The following is a 12765-nucleotide window of genomic DNA, read 5'->3' as shown; positions in this document are numbered from 1 at the left end:
TCCCTAAAATTCAATCAGTTGTGCCAGGTGTAGGAAGGATCCAGTAACCCTGGTCTCTACCTAGGGCAGGCCCTTCACAATTTACATTTTTTAAAAATCTGATTTTGGGGGGAGGGAGAAAAAGAGGACATAAAAACAGAAAATCTCTTTAAGCCTCCCTAAATCATTAGGAGGCAGTTTCACCAATAAAAAAAAAAAAAAAAAAAAAAAAAAAATCTGATTTTTTAGGATGTCTCAAAGATAGGTCCTCCTTCACCTAAAAGGCTGACATGGAAGCACTTTTCCAAGTTTTTCTCTTCTATACCAATGGGACTGGGGAATATTGGGGAAGGGGCTCCCCCTGCTCCACCTTCGACCCCCTCTCGTCTTACAATAGGGCCAGTTTTTTAAACTTCAAAAAAATATATATGACTTAAAAAAAATCTGGCAGGGGTAGGTAGAACTAGTTGCTTCACGGGCATTTCACATGAAAGCAACGCCTGGATTTTTATTCTTAAAGTCATCCTGACTGGGGGGCTAGAGAGCGGGCCCTGCACCCCTCTTATCTCAACCTGGGGCACTTCTGCAAACTTTTATTCCCGTCCCTCAGGTTCCTGGCAGGGGCGGTGGGGCCTGGGAATATTCCCAGCGAGCCCCCCGCCCTGCAGCAGGCCCGCTCTTGAAACTTTAATTTTAAAAGCCCATCTGATTTTGGGGGGTGGGGTGGGGAGGGGGCACAGAGTTCCCGTTAACCCCTCGCGTTCCGCCCAGAGCCGGCTCCCCAAACTTTTTCTCCCACCCGAAAATGACGTTTCCGAGGGGCTGTTGGACCCGGGGAGGGCAGCGGGGAACGGGGGGGCGCGCGTGGGGGGCGCGGCGCGGGAAAGTTTGGGGGGCGGGCGCGCGGCGGCGGGGGCTGGCGGCGGGCGCGCCCGGCCGGCCGGCTTTGTGTGCGGCGCGGAGGCCGGCGGCGCGGAGGCCGAGGCCGAGGCCCGGAGCTCGCGGGCCGCGCGGCGAGGCCGGCCGGGGGCGGCGGGGCGCGGGGGCGGCGGCGGCCCCGCGGGGGCGGCGGGGCGGCGGGGGCGGCGCGCGGGCCGGGCGGGCCGGGGGTGGGGGCGAGGGCCGGCCGCCCCCCCGCGCGCCCCTGCGCCCCCGCCCCCCCGGCCGGAGCGGGGCGGGCGGAGGAGGGAGCGGCGGCGGCGGCGGCGGCGGCGGCTCTGGCATTGTGCGCGCACCAGCAGCCCGGCCCGGGAGGAGCAGGACGCGCCGGGGCCGCCTCCTCCCGCACGGACCCATGAACCAGCCGGGCGGCGCGGCGGCTCCGCAGGTACGAGGGGGCCGGGGGCAGGCTCCGCGCGGGGGACCCCGGGGGCCGGGGCCCGGGGCGCTGCGCCACTTGAGCGCCGGGGTTGCAGGATGCAAAGTGCCTGGGCACGTTTGCGGGCTTTTTGTGGGTGCAAACCGGAGGGCCGGGGTCCGGAGAGCCCCCCCGGGCGCTGCGGGGCGTGAGGAGGGCGGGGGTGGCGAGGGGGCCTTTGGGGGCCCCCACCCGGCGCCCCCTCCAGCCCCGGGCTCGGACCGGAGCCCAGAAAACAAAGCGGCGAGAGAACAGAGCAGCCATTTCAGTTTGGACAATTCACATTTTGCAAAAATGCAACCCCTTCCAGCTCTTCCCCCTCCCCCCCAAATTTACAATTTCCCCCTGACCTTCCCAGCGCGGGGGTCCCTGATGACCCCCCTGGAGATCTCGTCCCCCAGGCCCCCCATCTTTGTAACAATCTTTTTTTTTTTAGGCCATATTTCCCTTTCTCAATTTTTTTTTTCTAATTTTTCTTCAAACGGTAGTTTTTTCCCATTAAAACGACGCCACCTAGAGGATACTATTTTGTAAATAAAAAAAAAAGAAATTAAAATTGAAAAGAAATATTTTTTATTTCTTATTTTTTCAAAAGTTTGCTCTACAAGGCAGTGGAGGGGAAAGGGATTCTTTTTATTTCTTTTTGGGGATGAAAATTTTCACTTTGATTCTGGCAGGAGCATGGAGACAATTTTTATTTCTGAAGCCAAATCCAGATAATATGTAAATGGAAATTAAGCTAGAATTTGAATGAATTCAGTTCTTGAAGGGAGAAAGCAAAAAACCTTCTAAAAGCAAAGTCAGTTTGACTACCCAACGCATTTTAGTTTGAGAAAAAAACTAATTGGAATGAGGGAAGGAGGGAAATTGTTGAGTTGAGGGAAAACTGGGAGAATTGGCTTTATGAAGCAATTAGAAATCGTACTTCATTGTAATTTGGAACTTGTTTAGCTCAGCGGGCAAAAATGACTAATTTTACCATTTGACAATATTTAAATTTTTCTATTTTCATGAGAGAAGGATTTAAAAGAGAAAATAGACCCTAAAATGTTGGCTTTGGACACACCCAAAAATTGTAGTTTTTTTTTTTTTTTTTTAAATTTTGCATTTACATTTTACTGCATTTAAATGCTAAGATTTTTTTTAAAAAAGAGAAAGAAAGAAAACCCAGAAACTGTAAAAGTTAGAGTGAAAACCTGTCTTTCTTTTTTCTGCATTTGTTGGGTTTTGTGTGTGTTTTTTTGTTTTGATGGAATAATTAAGACTGTTTTCTGATTTTGTTTTCTGAAAGGTCTAGCCATTTCTTTTATGTTGTTGTTTTATCCAGAAAATGTCTGGAACCTTTATTGAGCAATATTCAGTGGAAAAAAATGTAAATTCATATATTATACAAATTGAGTAGCCCACAGATTTGTAGGAGAGACCGCCATTAAAATAAGATATGCATAATTAACATTATTATGAAAAAACTAACAGTAGATTCACAGAAGCCCATTTTTTATGACATGCAACTGAATCAATTGATGGAGACAAGGATTGAGGAATCCTTGGTAAGAAAGAAAATTTTCCTTTTCTATGCTGTTCAGTCTTTCAATTTGAAAAATTTATTATTAAAAAAAAATCCAGATTGGTTTCTGGCCTCTTTGATTGTAATGTGGGGTTGGTAGTTGATTAGCATTTGGTATTTTTCAGAAATTTGATTACTTTCAGAGGGGGAAGAAATCCATTAGCTTTGATCATTTGGGGGGGGTGTTGTAACAAAAAAAAAGCACAAATTTTACTGACTAAACAAAATATATATGTATCTTTTTATCAAGAGGGAAGGACTGAGAGATGAAAATTCTGATTATTATTCATCTTCTATGGTAGGACACTTTGCTGAAGAATTAGGTTAAAACACCAATTGAGCTGATGCTAGCAGCAAAATTATTATTTTTTTTAAAAAGGAAAATAAAAATCACAATACATACAAAAGCCAAACCCAAAGGAATGTGCCTTTGGAATAGAAAAGCATCAGTGCAAACAGTATATCATGTGGAGTTTTTGGCCTTAAAATGAATCAAGTGAAGGTGAAACAAAAAAGAAAAAAAAATTTTTTTTTTTTAGATGACAAATATTGACTGAATTGAAATTTGACAGATAAAAAAATAAGATTCCTATCCAAAGAGAAAGGGTAATTTGTGATAAATTGAACTTGCTGGGAATTTTGAGCCCCTTTCCCCAACACCCCCCACAAAAAAAGTTGTAATTTTTCTGTCTAAAAGAAGTCCACCAGTAGCATTTGTAGGGTGGGACTTTGGGTGGGTCACATGGGGCAAGGATAGGAGACCCCTAGAACCCCATAGCCAGCTCCCAGCTGGTCTTGAAGAACCGTTGGCCCCAATCCTGCTTTCTGAAATTGGATTTCTGAAGATTTACTAACTCTGTGGCGTAAGGTTGACATTTCCCATCATCGCCATTGCATTTGGAAGATTTTATTTTTTTAGTAACCAAATCCTTCAGGGCTGATTGGCCATATTCTGGCATATTTGGAATGAGCTTTTTTTTTTTTTTTTTTAAGTAGCATAATTAAAAAAAAATTTTTTTCTGTTGAATTATTTAGGCCGATGCCTAGGACGGTCAAGGAATTTGTAATTTCCAAGGGGCTCTGGAGGCCTCCAGAGATAGTAGGCCTGAGTTCAGCCAGGGATGGAGGAGGATTGACTGGGGCTGGTGGGTTGGGATGGGGCATCTGAGAGCAAGTTGGGGTTGTAGATAACAGGTTCTTTTGGTGCAAGGAATAAAAATGTTGCAGCACATCTCTGTGTGTCCTGGAATCTTCTGACACACAACTCAGATGCCTTCTTTCTATTCTGCTTGAAATTTTGTTCTCTTGTCAGTCTAAAAGGACTAAAATTTGAAAATTGTTTGTTTTTGTAGACCTGTTTTTTGTTTTGTTTTGTTCCCCCTCCCCCCCTTTTTTCACAGAATTGGTTATTCTGGTCATGTTTGTTGTAAAGGAAACAGAAGTGCATGATGGTCCTGCGGGGCGGGGCTAGTTTCCTTTTGTTTCTATTGGTGTCTCTGGATTGAAATGTGACCCGGGCCCTGTCTCTCTCACCTCCTCTTTTAGATGGAAGTGTATCCAGAAATGGATATAGGAGCTAATTTTTCTAAGCCCGGTCTGTTCATCACAGTTTTCTTATAATATTGGGCAAAAGATCTGGCAAATTGGACTTGAGGGGTGGTAATTTGACGATGGTCTGAGTTATTTTGGTGAAAGATCATTTATACTCAGTTCCACAGTGGAGACTCTTATTACTTAATGTTTTGCTTTTCTGCCTAAGGAGGTTCTTACCCCCCTCCTCCTCTCTAATAGGTCTGAAATTTCAAGGGCTTGCTTTGTAGCTTGACTTTGGACCAAGCTAGGAAAAGGGCTTGCTTATACTCTTAGCCCTGCACCGAGGTGAACTTGAACAAGGGTTCTTGCTTTAGCAGGAGAGCTACAAAGATGGCTGGTCAGCGTGAAGCTGACCTCTCCCTGGTGCTAGAAGATAAACACCAATGGCCTGTTTCAGTGGAGGAATAGTTTTAAGCTCCTCCAATGTCAGTTTTTTCCCTGTCTTTGAGTCAGCTCTTGGCATGGCGTGTCCACTGACCTCAGATTCCTTATCTTCTCTTCGGTGGGCGACAAGAAGTTCCTCACCACGTTCCACGGCCTGTACATAAGCTGACTTTTTGTGGTCATAGGGAAATTTTCAGTTTTTCCATGTTCTTATGATGTTTCATCTCAGTTGTGTCTCCTTTCTGGGGATGTGAAGAAGTAGTTTTGTGGATACTCAGGAGCCCGAGTCTCTCAAGGTCTTGCTCTGATTTGACCTTGGGCAAATCACTTTTTCCTGCAGAGCCTCAGGAAACAATGATTGTGTTTGCAAAATGAGCACTTTGGACCAGATCAAGGATAGCAATAAATAGATTTCATTTCTGATTCTGACTCCAAGGAATTGCTTGTGGCTGTTTGGGTCACTGTGTTCAGAAGGATTCCGAGGTCACATTCCAATTCCTATATTCTGGAAAAAGGTGCAGTGTGGTCAAATGGCAGTGAAAATCAGAGTGAGGAGAGCATCTCTTATGACGGTAGGCAAAGTAGACCATCGCTGCCCCATTGATGGATTGTGACATCAACTTGGTGAGTCACGATCAGCAATAAAAAGAGAATAAAGTAGAATAGTATAGGAGAGAGACAGAAGTAGTTAAGGTGCAGCCCAGGGCACAGGTAGGTATTGTCTGGTGGAACTTTGCTCTTTCGTCTTTGCAGTTGTGTGTGTGTGGTGTGAAATACGTTGTCTGAATGGTATTGGACAAAGTGAGCCACTGTGATGTGCCACAAGTGTGCCACGTTATTGCTTAGGCTTTTGTATTTATTAGTCAGTTGACTTTAGGTGAACCCTGTCGGGTAGGTGTGTTGTGCCACCTGCCCCTGGTTGAACTTTGTCAGGGCCACCCATGACTGGTGGGGTCAGTCATACATCCCAACTTGCTGGCCCTTGGAGGGGACTGAAAGGGCAGGTGCTAGTTGGAGGCAGCATCTTTGCTAGGTCCCCTATCTGGAGAGGAGATTGAAAGTGGTGCAGAGTCCCTATCATGGTGGGAAGGAAGCTGTTAGAGTTACTTTGATTCTCCATTTTTACTCCATATTGCCAGAGAAAGTTTTCTGGAGTTGGTCTGCGTCAGAGCTGTATTTAAGTTTTAATCAGCTTGTGTGTTGGGGCTGTATTTCTGTGAATGAACTTCCTCCCAAACTCCAGAATTGCTGTCTTCATCTCCCTGTCTTTTAAATGTGTGGGAACGGTGTGGTCCAATGGAAATGCAGTTCAGACCACCTATTCAAGCTACACATCCTAAATTCCTGGTAACCTATTATTATTTTTTTTTTTTAAAGCAGCAAGTGACATTGACTTTAGTAAAGTGCATTTGTTTAACCCAGTATATGTACAACACTATCATTGCAGCATGCATCTATATAAAAAAATTATTAGTGTGGCCTTTCACGTTCTTCTCTTTTTGAGGGGGTGTTAAGTTTTTGAGGTTCGGTGTGCATTTTAATCCTTTTGCACAGTTCGATTCTCACTAGCTACATCTCATGTTCAGTAGCTGCATGTGCCTAGTAGCTACCATGGGGGACAGCGCAGGGCCAAACCACTGTTTGCTGCTGTCCTTGGCCTTGGAAGGTTAGCAACATCTTCCAACCCTCGTGGTGATGTTGATGGTACTGAACTTGAGTCCCATCTGAGGGCATCCCAGCCTCTCGTGGTGATGAGGCCCATCCATTTAGCTCCTCCTGGCTAAAGTGGCCCACAGCTCCATTGGTCCTGAAGCAATCTTCTCCCAGGACAGAATGCTGTAGTTGGAAATAGCAGATGTTCCTGGAAAGAAGTATGGAGCCAGGGCAGACATTGGAGGTGGGCTTTAAATGAAGTGTTGCTGGAAAGAGGGATGAAGGCACAGGGACAGCAGGTGGCCAGGACCAAAGGTGGGATCCAAGCGGGGAGAGGGGCTCCGGGGGAGGGGGTGAAGAAACCCAAGGCATGGAGTCACCAGGAAGCTTCCCCAGGGTTTAGGTCAGACACACAGAAGTTTCCCCAAGTTCACCCCAGTTGGCAAAATGGGAAGCCGGGTTTGAGGTCAGCCAGACCAGAGTTGGAAATCCAGCTCGAGGCTGGTTATCTTTGTGTTGCTTTGGGAAAGTCACTTCTGGTTTTGGAACCACAGCTTCTGCATCTGGGAAAAGGGTGAGAGAGAAGGATAGACCCTGACCTTGAAGGGTGTTCCACGATTAAATGAAGCAGCCCGCATGGAAACACCTGGCCAGCCCCGGGCATTAGAAGATGCTCAACACTTGGGTTGACTCTTGCCCCAGTGGCCCGTGGGTCTCCACCTGGAGCATTTAGGGTAGTTCTGCAAACTTGGTGGCCTCTCTAGTGGGCAGAGTCAGGCAGCAACAGAGTTGGTACACTTTGTGTTGTCACTGCTGCTTTCTAACAGCCTGGGACAAGGCTCTGCTGTCAGAGTTCTTGATGCTCGCATTCCGAGGACGGTCCAGCTCCTCTGTATATTTCTGGATTTGTTTCTGAGCCTGTGGCACAGACTTCAGAAGGGTTGAATCTTAATCACCCAGAGCCCCTTCTTGTGGGGCCCTTTCCCTCCTTCTGAGGTCTCTGCTACATGAGAAATGAGACCCCTGAGACCAGCCACGTGTCCTCCCCAGATGGTTAATCTCTGCCCCGGGCCTCCCGAATCCCCAACAGGCAGGTCCAGGGCTGGTGTGCCTTGGTTTCTCCAGCCTGCCGGTGACTTCCTTGAGGCTGGAGGCCAGGGCTCACTCGTTTTAGGGTCTGGCATGGAGCAGCAGCTCAATAAATACTTGATGACTTAATTTGATTTTTGGAAATAGCTCAGTTGGATTTGAAGGCAGTGAAGAGTGGACGACCAATTTGGCCGTCTGATCAGAACCACTGTCTTCTCAGGGAGCCATAAGCAGCATTTTCTTACAGCTGACTCTGAAGCCCAAGGCTTCCTTGGATTAGTAAATCCAAGCCTTTAGGCAGGAGAAATGCTCCTTTGACTTGACATGTCTTAGGGAGTTTTTCTTTTTCTTTTCTTTCTTTCTTTTTTTTTTTTTTGGTACTGAGGATTGAACATTTGACCACTGAACTTAAGACAGGTCTCAGTTGCTTAGGGCCTCTCTAACTTGCAGCGCTGGCCTTGAACTTGTGATCCTCCTGCCTCATCCTTCTGAGTTGCTGGGATTATACACATGCCCCACCATGCCCAGCTTTCTTGGGAATTTTTTTTTAAAAAGTTCCTCTGCACACGTTTACCCTGCGCTCCTCGCTTGCTCTGTGATGGGCCTCTGTCAGGCACCATGTTCCTGGGGAGGTGGGAACACTGGGCAATGTCCTGCATTTGTGTAGAGAGATAGTCCTATTAGCCAGGTGCCCAGGACTGGACGCCTGGGTTTTTTTTTTGCAGAACCCTGGACACCAGGGACCCTAAAGCTTGAAGTGGCCAAATGTGTGATTTGATGTTTAACCGGACCCCATCTTTGGTCAGATTCTGGTCTGCAGATGCCAAAGATTCAAGGAAAGTTTATGGGAGAAAGCTGAGAACATTTGGCTTATTTGCTTAATTTTTTTCTTCTTCTGTGAAGTTATGTATAGAACACCCCTGTTCTGAGCACTTTGGGGCCCAGTTCAGCAAGGCAGCGTGGACACCCAGTTCAAGGTGACCAGGCATCCTTGTGTTGCCCTTCCCACGTTTCCACGTTTTTGGAATAAAGATCGGCCGTAGGACAGCTGGGTTCTTTTGGCAAACAGTTTCTCCCTCTTATTTTTCCTTTTTCTGAGGCTGCTGGTGTCTGGGCGAGGCTCCTCCACCTGGACCCTGAAGTGGGACTTCCCCTTGGGCGAAGCCTCTGGGCCTCTGACTGAGCCCCCCTTTCCTCCAGGTCTTTGGGTGGGATTTTTATAATCCAGAAGGTGTAATGGCCCCTACAGTGGGTGTTCCCTTCTGGACTGTCCCCTGGAGGAGAGGGCCCCCTGTAAGAAAGGGCCCCCTGTAAGAGAGGGCCCCTGAAGGAGAGGGCCCCCAGAAAGAGAGGGCCTCCCAGTGGTGGGACCCCAGGTTTAAACATTTCCGAGGGCAGAAGGAACAGGTGGAGGTTGGAGGGACAAGCTTGGCTCCCCTCCCTGTACCTCCACTTGCTAATTTTGTGGTCTCTGCTGAGGTGCTCCGCTCCCTGCGCCTCACCTTCCTTACCTGTAGTGTCGGGGTGATCATCCTGTTTCCGGTGATGGTGAGATCACAGTCCTTCACGGGGTGGACAGATCGGAGAGCTTTGTGACAGGCAGGCCGAGCGTTGATTTGTGTATCATCTGTGTGTGGGGGTGGGCTGAGTGCGGTAAACAGGTACCATACAGGCAGCCACTTCCCATTTGGGGGCCAGTGGCAGACATCACTAATCAATCATAGCATTCGTTTCCACTGAATCTGTCCAGTGGACTCAGAGGGCCTGTCAATATGATGCGGCTACCAGGCTTTGAACTTAGCATGAGCCGTGAAGCCAGTTTGTCCTTCCTGATCTGGTCATTCAGCCTCCCAGCACACACACTGAGAAACTGAGGCTGGGGTCCAGAGAGGTGGAGTGATTTGCCCAAAACCTCAGTTTTTAGGCTGAGGTGGATTAAAAGCCTCAGATATTCTTAACTCCTCAGCCGATGCTTTTCCTGTGACATACACATACACATCCACGGTGTCAAAAGGAATTAAAGTTAATTTGGTCTTGAGAAATCCTGGCTCCTCCCTTCCTTGTTATAATTAGATACCCTTGGGGCTCTCATCAAAGGCAGGCTGGCTGACCTGCTTCTCTGACTGGTCGCCAGTGATCAGGTTTCAAAGGGGAGGTGCTGGGGGGTGGGGGCGGCAGTGGCCACGGCTGGAGGGGATGTCCCTCCCTACTGGTACAGTACACAGATAGCCAGAGGAGCAGGGCAGGCCCTGGGGTCCCAGCTGACAGTTCCAGCTGGCGGCCTGGGCCTGGGACGTGTTTGCGCTTACCCACTCTGAGAGCACAGTCGGGTTTCTCATGTCTTCCGTATCTTTATTTTCTCCGGCTGGGAAATGGGCTGGGAAGAATCCTGCATAGGAATGAAGAGAGATAAGACTTGAAAATAGTCTTAAACTCTGTAGCCCAAAATATTGTATTGATTTTTGTAATTAGTACCGATCCCTGACTATGAGTTGGGTCAGTTGTGGGTAGATTGTGTGAATGACAGGCGCAGACTGGGGCCCACAAGCTGAATGGGTCCCTTATCTCCTGGGTTGTATTTTATCTCCTTGCCAGCCCAGGGTTTAAAAAGTTTGGAACCTGGGGGCCTTTCAGAGGGTCTGTGCTGTTTCAAGCAGTTCTGTGGGTGGCCCCGCGTGGGTGGCTGAGGACTGGGACCCCGACACAGCCTCGGTCTGTTAGGGGGGACAGCAGTCCATTCTCCCACCATCAGGCCTCCCGCAAGCATCCCGTGAGTGGCCGGCTCCTCGGCGCTCCCTACCCAGCCCAGAGGTGGAGAAGTTGTTGGCGACAACCTCTTTCTTAAAAAGGAGAGGAGGGAGGCGGAGGTGAGGATGGTATTGAGTCGACAGAAAAATGATATAAATATTTTGGCTGACGAAGCAGAGCGGGGCTCCGTGTAAGAGAAGAGACGGAGTCAGGTGGTGCTTGGTTTTTTCAGTCCCCTGTGGGAAACGCAGGAAGATGTGCCCTCTGGTGTCCCAGCCCCCTGTCAGGGTCTGCTCTTTGATACCTGCGGGCCAGCGCTGGCCCTGGGTGGGGGCCTGATGGCTCCCCCAGGGGTGGAAATGCCTCTGCAGCATGAAGGAGGTGAGCGCTCGGGCCAGTCCCTGGCTGGCCCTGGCTGGCCATTTGCTGATAACATCGAGAGTCAGAAGTGTTTGTGGCTCTGTGCTGAGGGTTACCGTCCAGGACGCCGCGCCTGGGGAGCTGGCCATTCTGCTCTTGGCTTTGAGTCCCGCTGCGCTGATTCCCATCCACCTCGACATTTTTCTGGAAAACTTTGCAGGCAGAGTGTGAGGGTGAGAATTTTTTTCGGGTGGACTTTTGCGGAGAATTTGTGTTCCCATTTTCTTCGGGCTGGCGTTTTGTGAGCCAAGTGGACATAATCAGGGCACTTGGAATGCCCGGGGAGAAGAGATGAAGACATTTTTGGATGTTGGAGAATTTTTTTCCCCCCTTAATTTCATCAACTGGGAAAAATAACTATAAAAATTTAAGTGTATTTATGTGGGTTCTTCTTATAATGTGTCCTAGAACAGCAGAAAGTGAAACTGATCCGAAATAAAACTGAAACTGGCCTGAAATGAGGCCTCTGGGAAGGGAACGTCCCCAGGGTGCTGCCGGCCTCAGGGGGAGTGTGCTGGGAGGCTGGTCTTTTTATCTGAGAGCCTAGAGTCAAAGGCCCATGGAGATGCTCTGAGCCTCTGCCGCCCAGGACATTCTGGAAACCACTGGCTGCGTGTGGCCACTGGCAAGCTGGAGTGTGGCTAGTCAGTCCACATCAGGGCTGAAAGACTCAACAGAAAGACAAAGAACATCACAGACAGTGATTTTCTAAAATATATTGGTTACAGGTTGAAACGACAATATTGTATATAGGGTTAAATAGGATATGTTATTAAAATTTATTTCATTGACTCTTTTTTTACTTAAAAAAGAATAATGCAGCCACTAAGAACTTTGAAATTATCCCCTGGTGCATTTTGTATTTCTTTTTGAGGGGGCGTACTGGAGATTGAACTCAGGGACACTCACCCACTGAGCCACATCCCAGTCCTATTTTGTATTTTATTTAGAGACAGAGTCTCACTGAGTTGCTTAGCGCTTCGCTGTTGCTGAGCTTGGCTTTGAACTCGTGATCCTCCTGCCTCGGCCTCTGGGATTACAGATGGTGCCCCCTGCCCAGTGCATCTTATGCATCTTATATTTCTCTTGCCACAGTGCTGGTCTAAGCCAGGCAGTTCCTTCCGTACTGAGGAAGTAGCACCCTAGAGAGCGGGACTGGTTTGCTCAGGGTCACACAGTAGCTTCGTCAGGGACCTGGACAGACAGACATGCAGGACTCAGAACCTGGCATGAGACGGAGGGTGATGAGGATGTGGATGGTTCAGGCAGAGGGGGCAGTGGGAGTTATTGAGACCCACACCCGCACACATACCACGCAGAAGGAGGAAGAGAGGTGTGCATTAGTAATCCAGGGAAAAAGTTAAAAGTTTCCCACCTCGTTCTTACCCCACCTCCCTAAAATCCAACAAGACGGGCAGAAACAGGTCTAAAAGGTAACACCCACAGTTCTCTGCCTGCTCAAGAATTCCGAAGCCCGTTCACCCTGGGTTTGAACCCAGGTGTTTTTGCATCAGGGTGCGCCTCGGCTGTCTGGGCGTGGAGACCCAGGTCCCTCTGAGGGCTGTGGGATTTGGGTCCTGGGCAGGGGGTCTGGGAGCCATTCTTTTGCTGAGTCATGGCATGATTTGAGAAGCTGGGCTTCTAGAAGATTCAGAGGGCATGCTGCCATATTGGACAGAGCTGGCAGGGAGGGGGCCGTCCAGCTCCCCAGCCTCCCACCTAGTTCAAGACCTGGAGGGGGTGACTGACCAAGGGGCAGCAGCACCTTTAACCTCCCAGCACAGTCCTCCCGCCGAGTGCTCCCAGAGGAGTTGGAGCTGGGTTGGAGGAACAGCCTTACACATTTTTGGTTTTTCACCAGAAAGTCTTTCTGTCGAAAGGCTGAGGTTGAGTATTCCTATCACTTTGTTTTTGTAAAATGGACATTTCCTGCCTTGAAGTATAATCATTACTTACTGTATACTGTGCACTGGGC

At 48.6% G+C, this 12765-nt stretch overlaps 1 protein-coding gene across 10 annotated transcripts in view; it reads left to right on the top strand.

Moving 5' to 3' along the window:
• Positions 1-1224: 1224 nt before the first annotated feature.
• Znf618 (zinc finger protein 618) overlaps positions 1225-12765 on the top strand; it is a 160684-nt gene continuing 149143 nt past the window's right edge. For all 10 annotated transcript variants that reach the window (XM_076845640.2, XM_076845639.2, XM_076845644.2 and 7 more), the window contains exon 1: positions 1225-1306. In XM_076845640.2, coding sequence (XP_076701755.1) covers positions 1274-1306 — 33 coding nt within the window. In that variant the 5' untranslated portion in view covers positions 1225-1273. The remainder of the gene's footprint in view (positions 1307-12765) is intronic.

This window comes from Callospermophilus lateralis, chromosome 2, assembly GCF_048772815.1.
Source record: "Callospermophilus lateralis isolate mCalLat2 chromosome 2, mCalLat2.hap1, whole genome shotgun sequence".
Classification (NCBI taxonomy): Eukaryota; Metazoa; Chordata; class Mammalia; order Rodentia; family Sciuridae; genus Callospermophilus; species Callospermophilus lateralis.
Note: the sequence above shows the minus strand (reverse complement) of the source record. Positions and strands in the feature narration are given on the sequence as shown.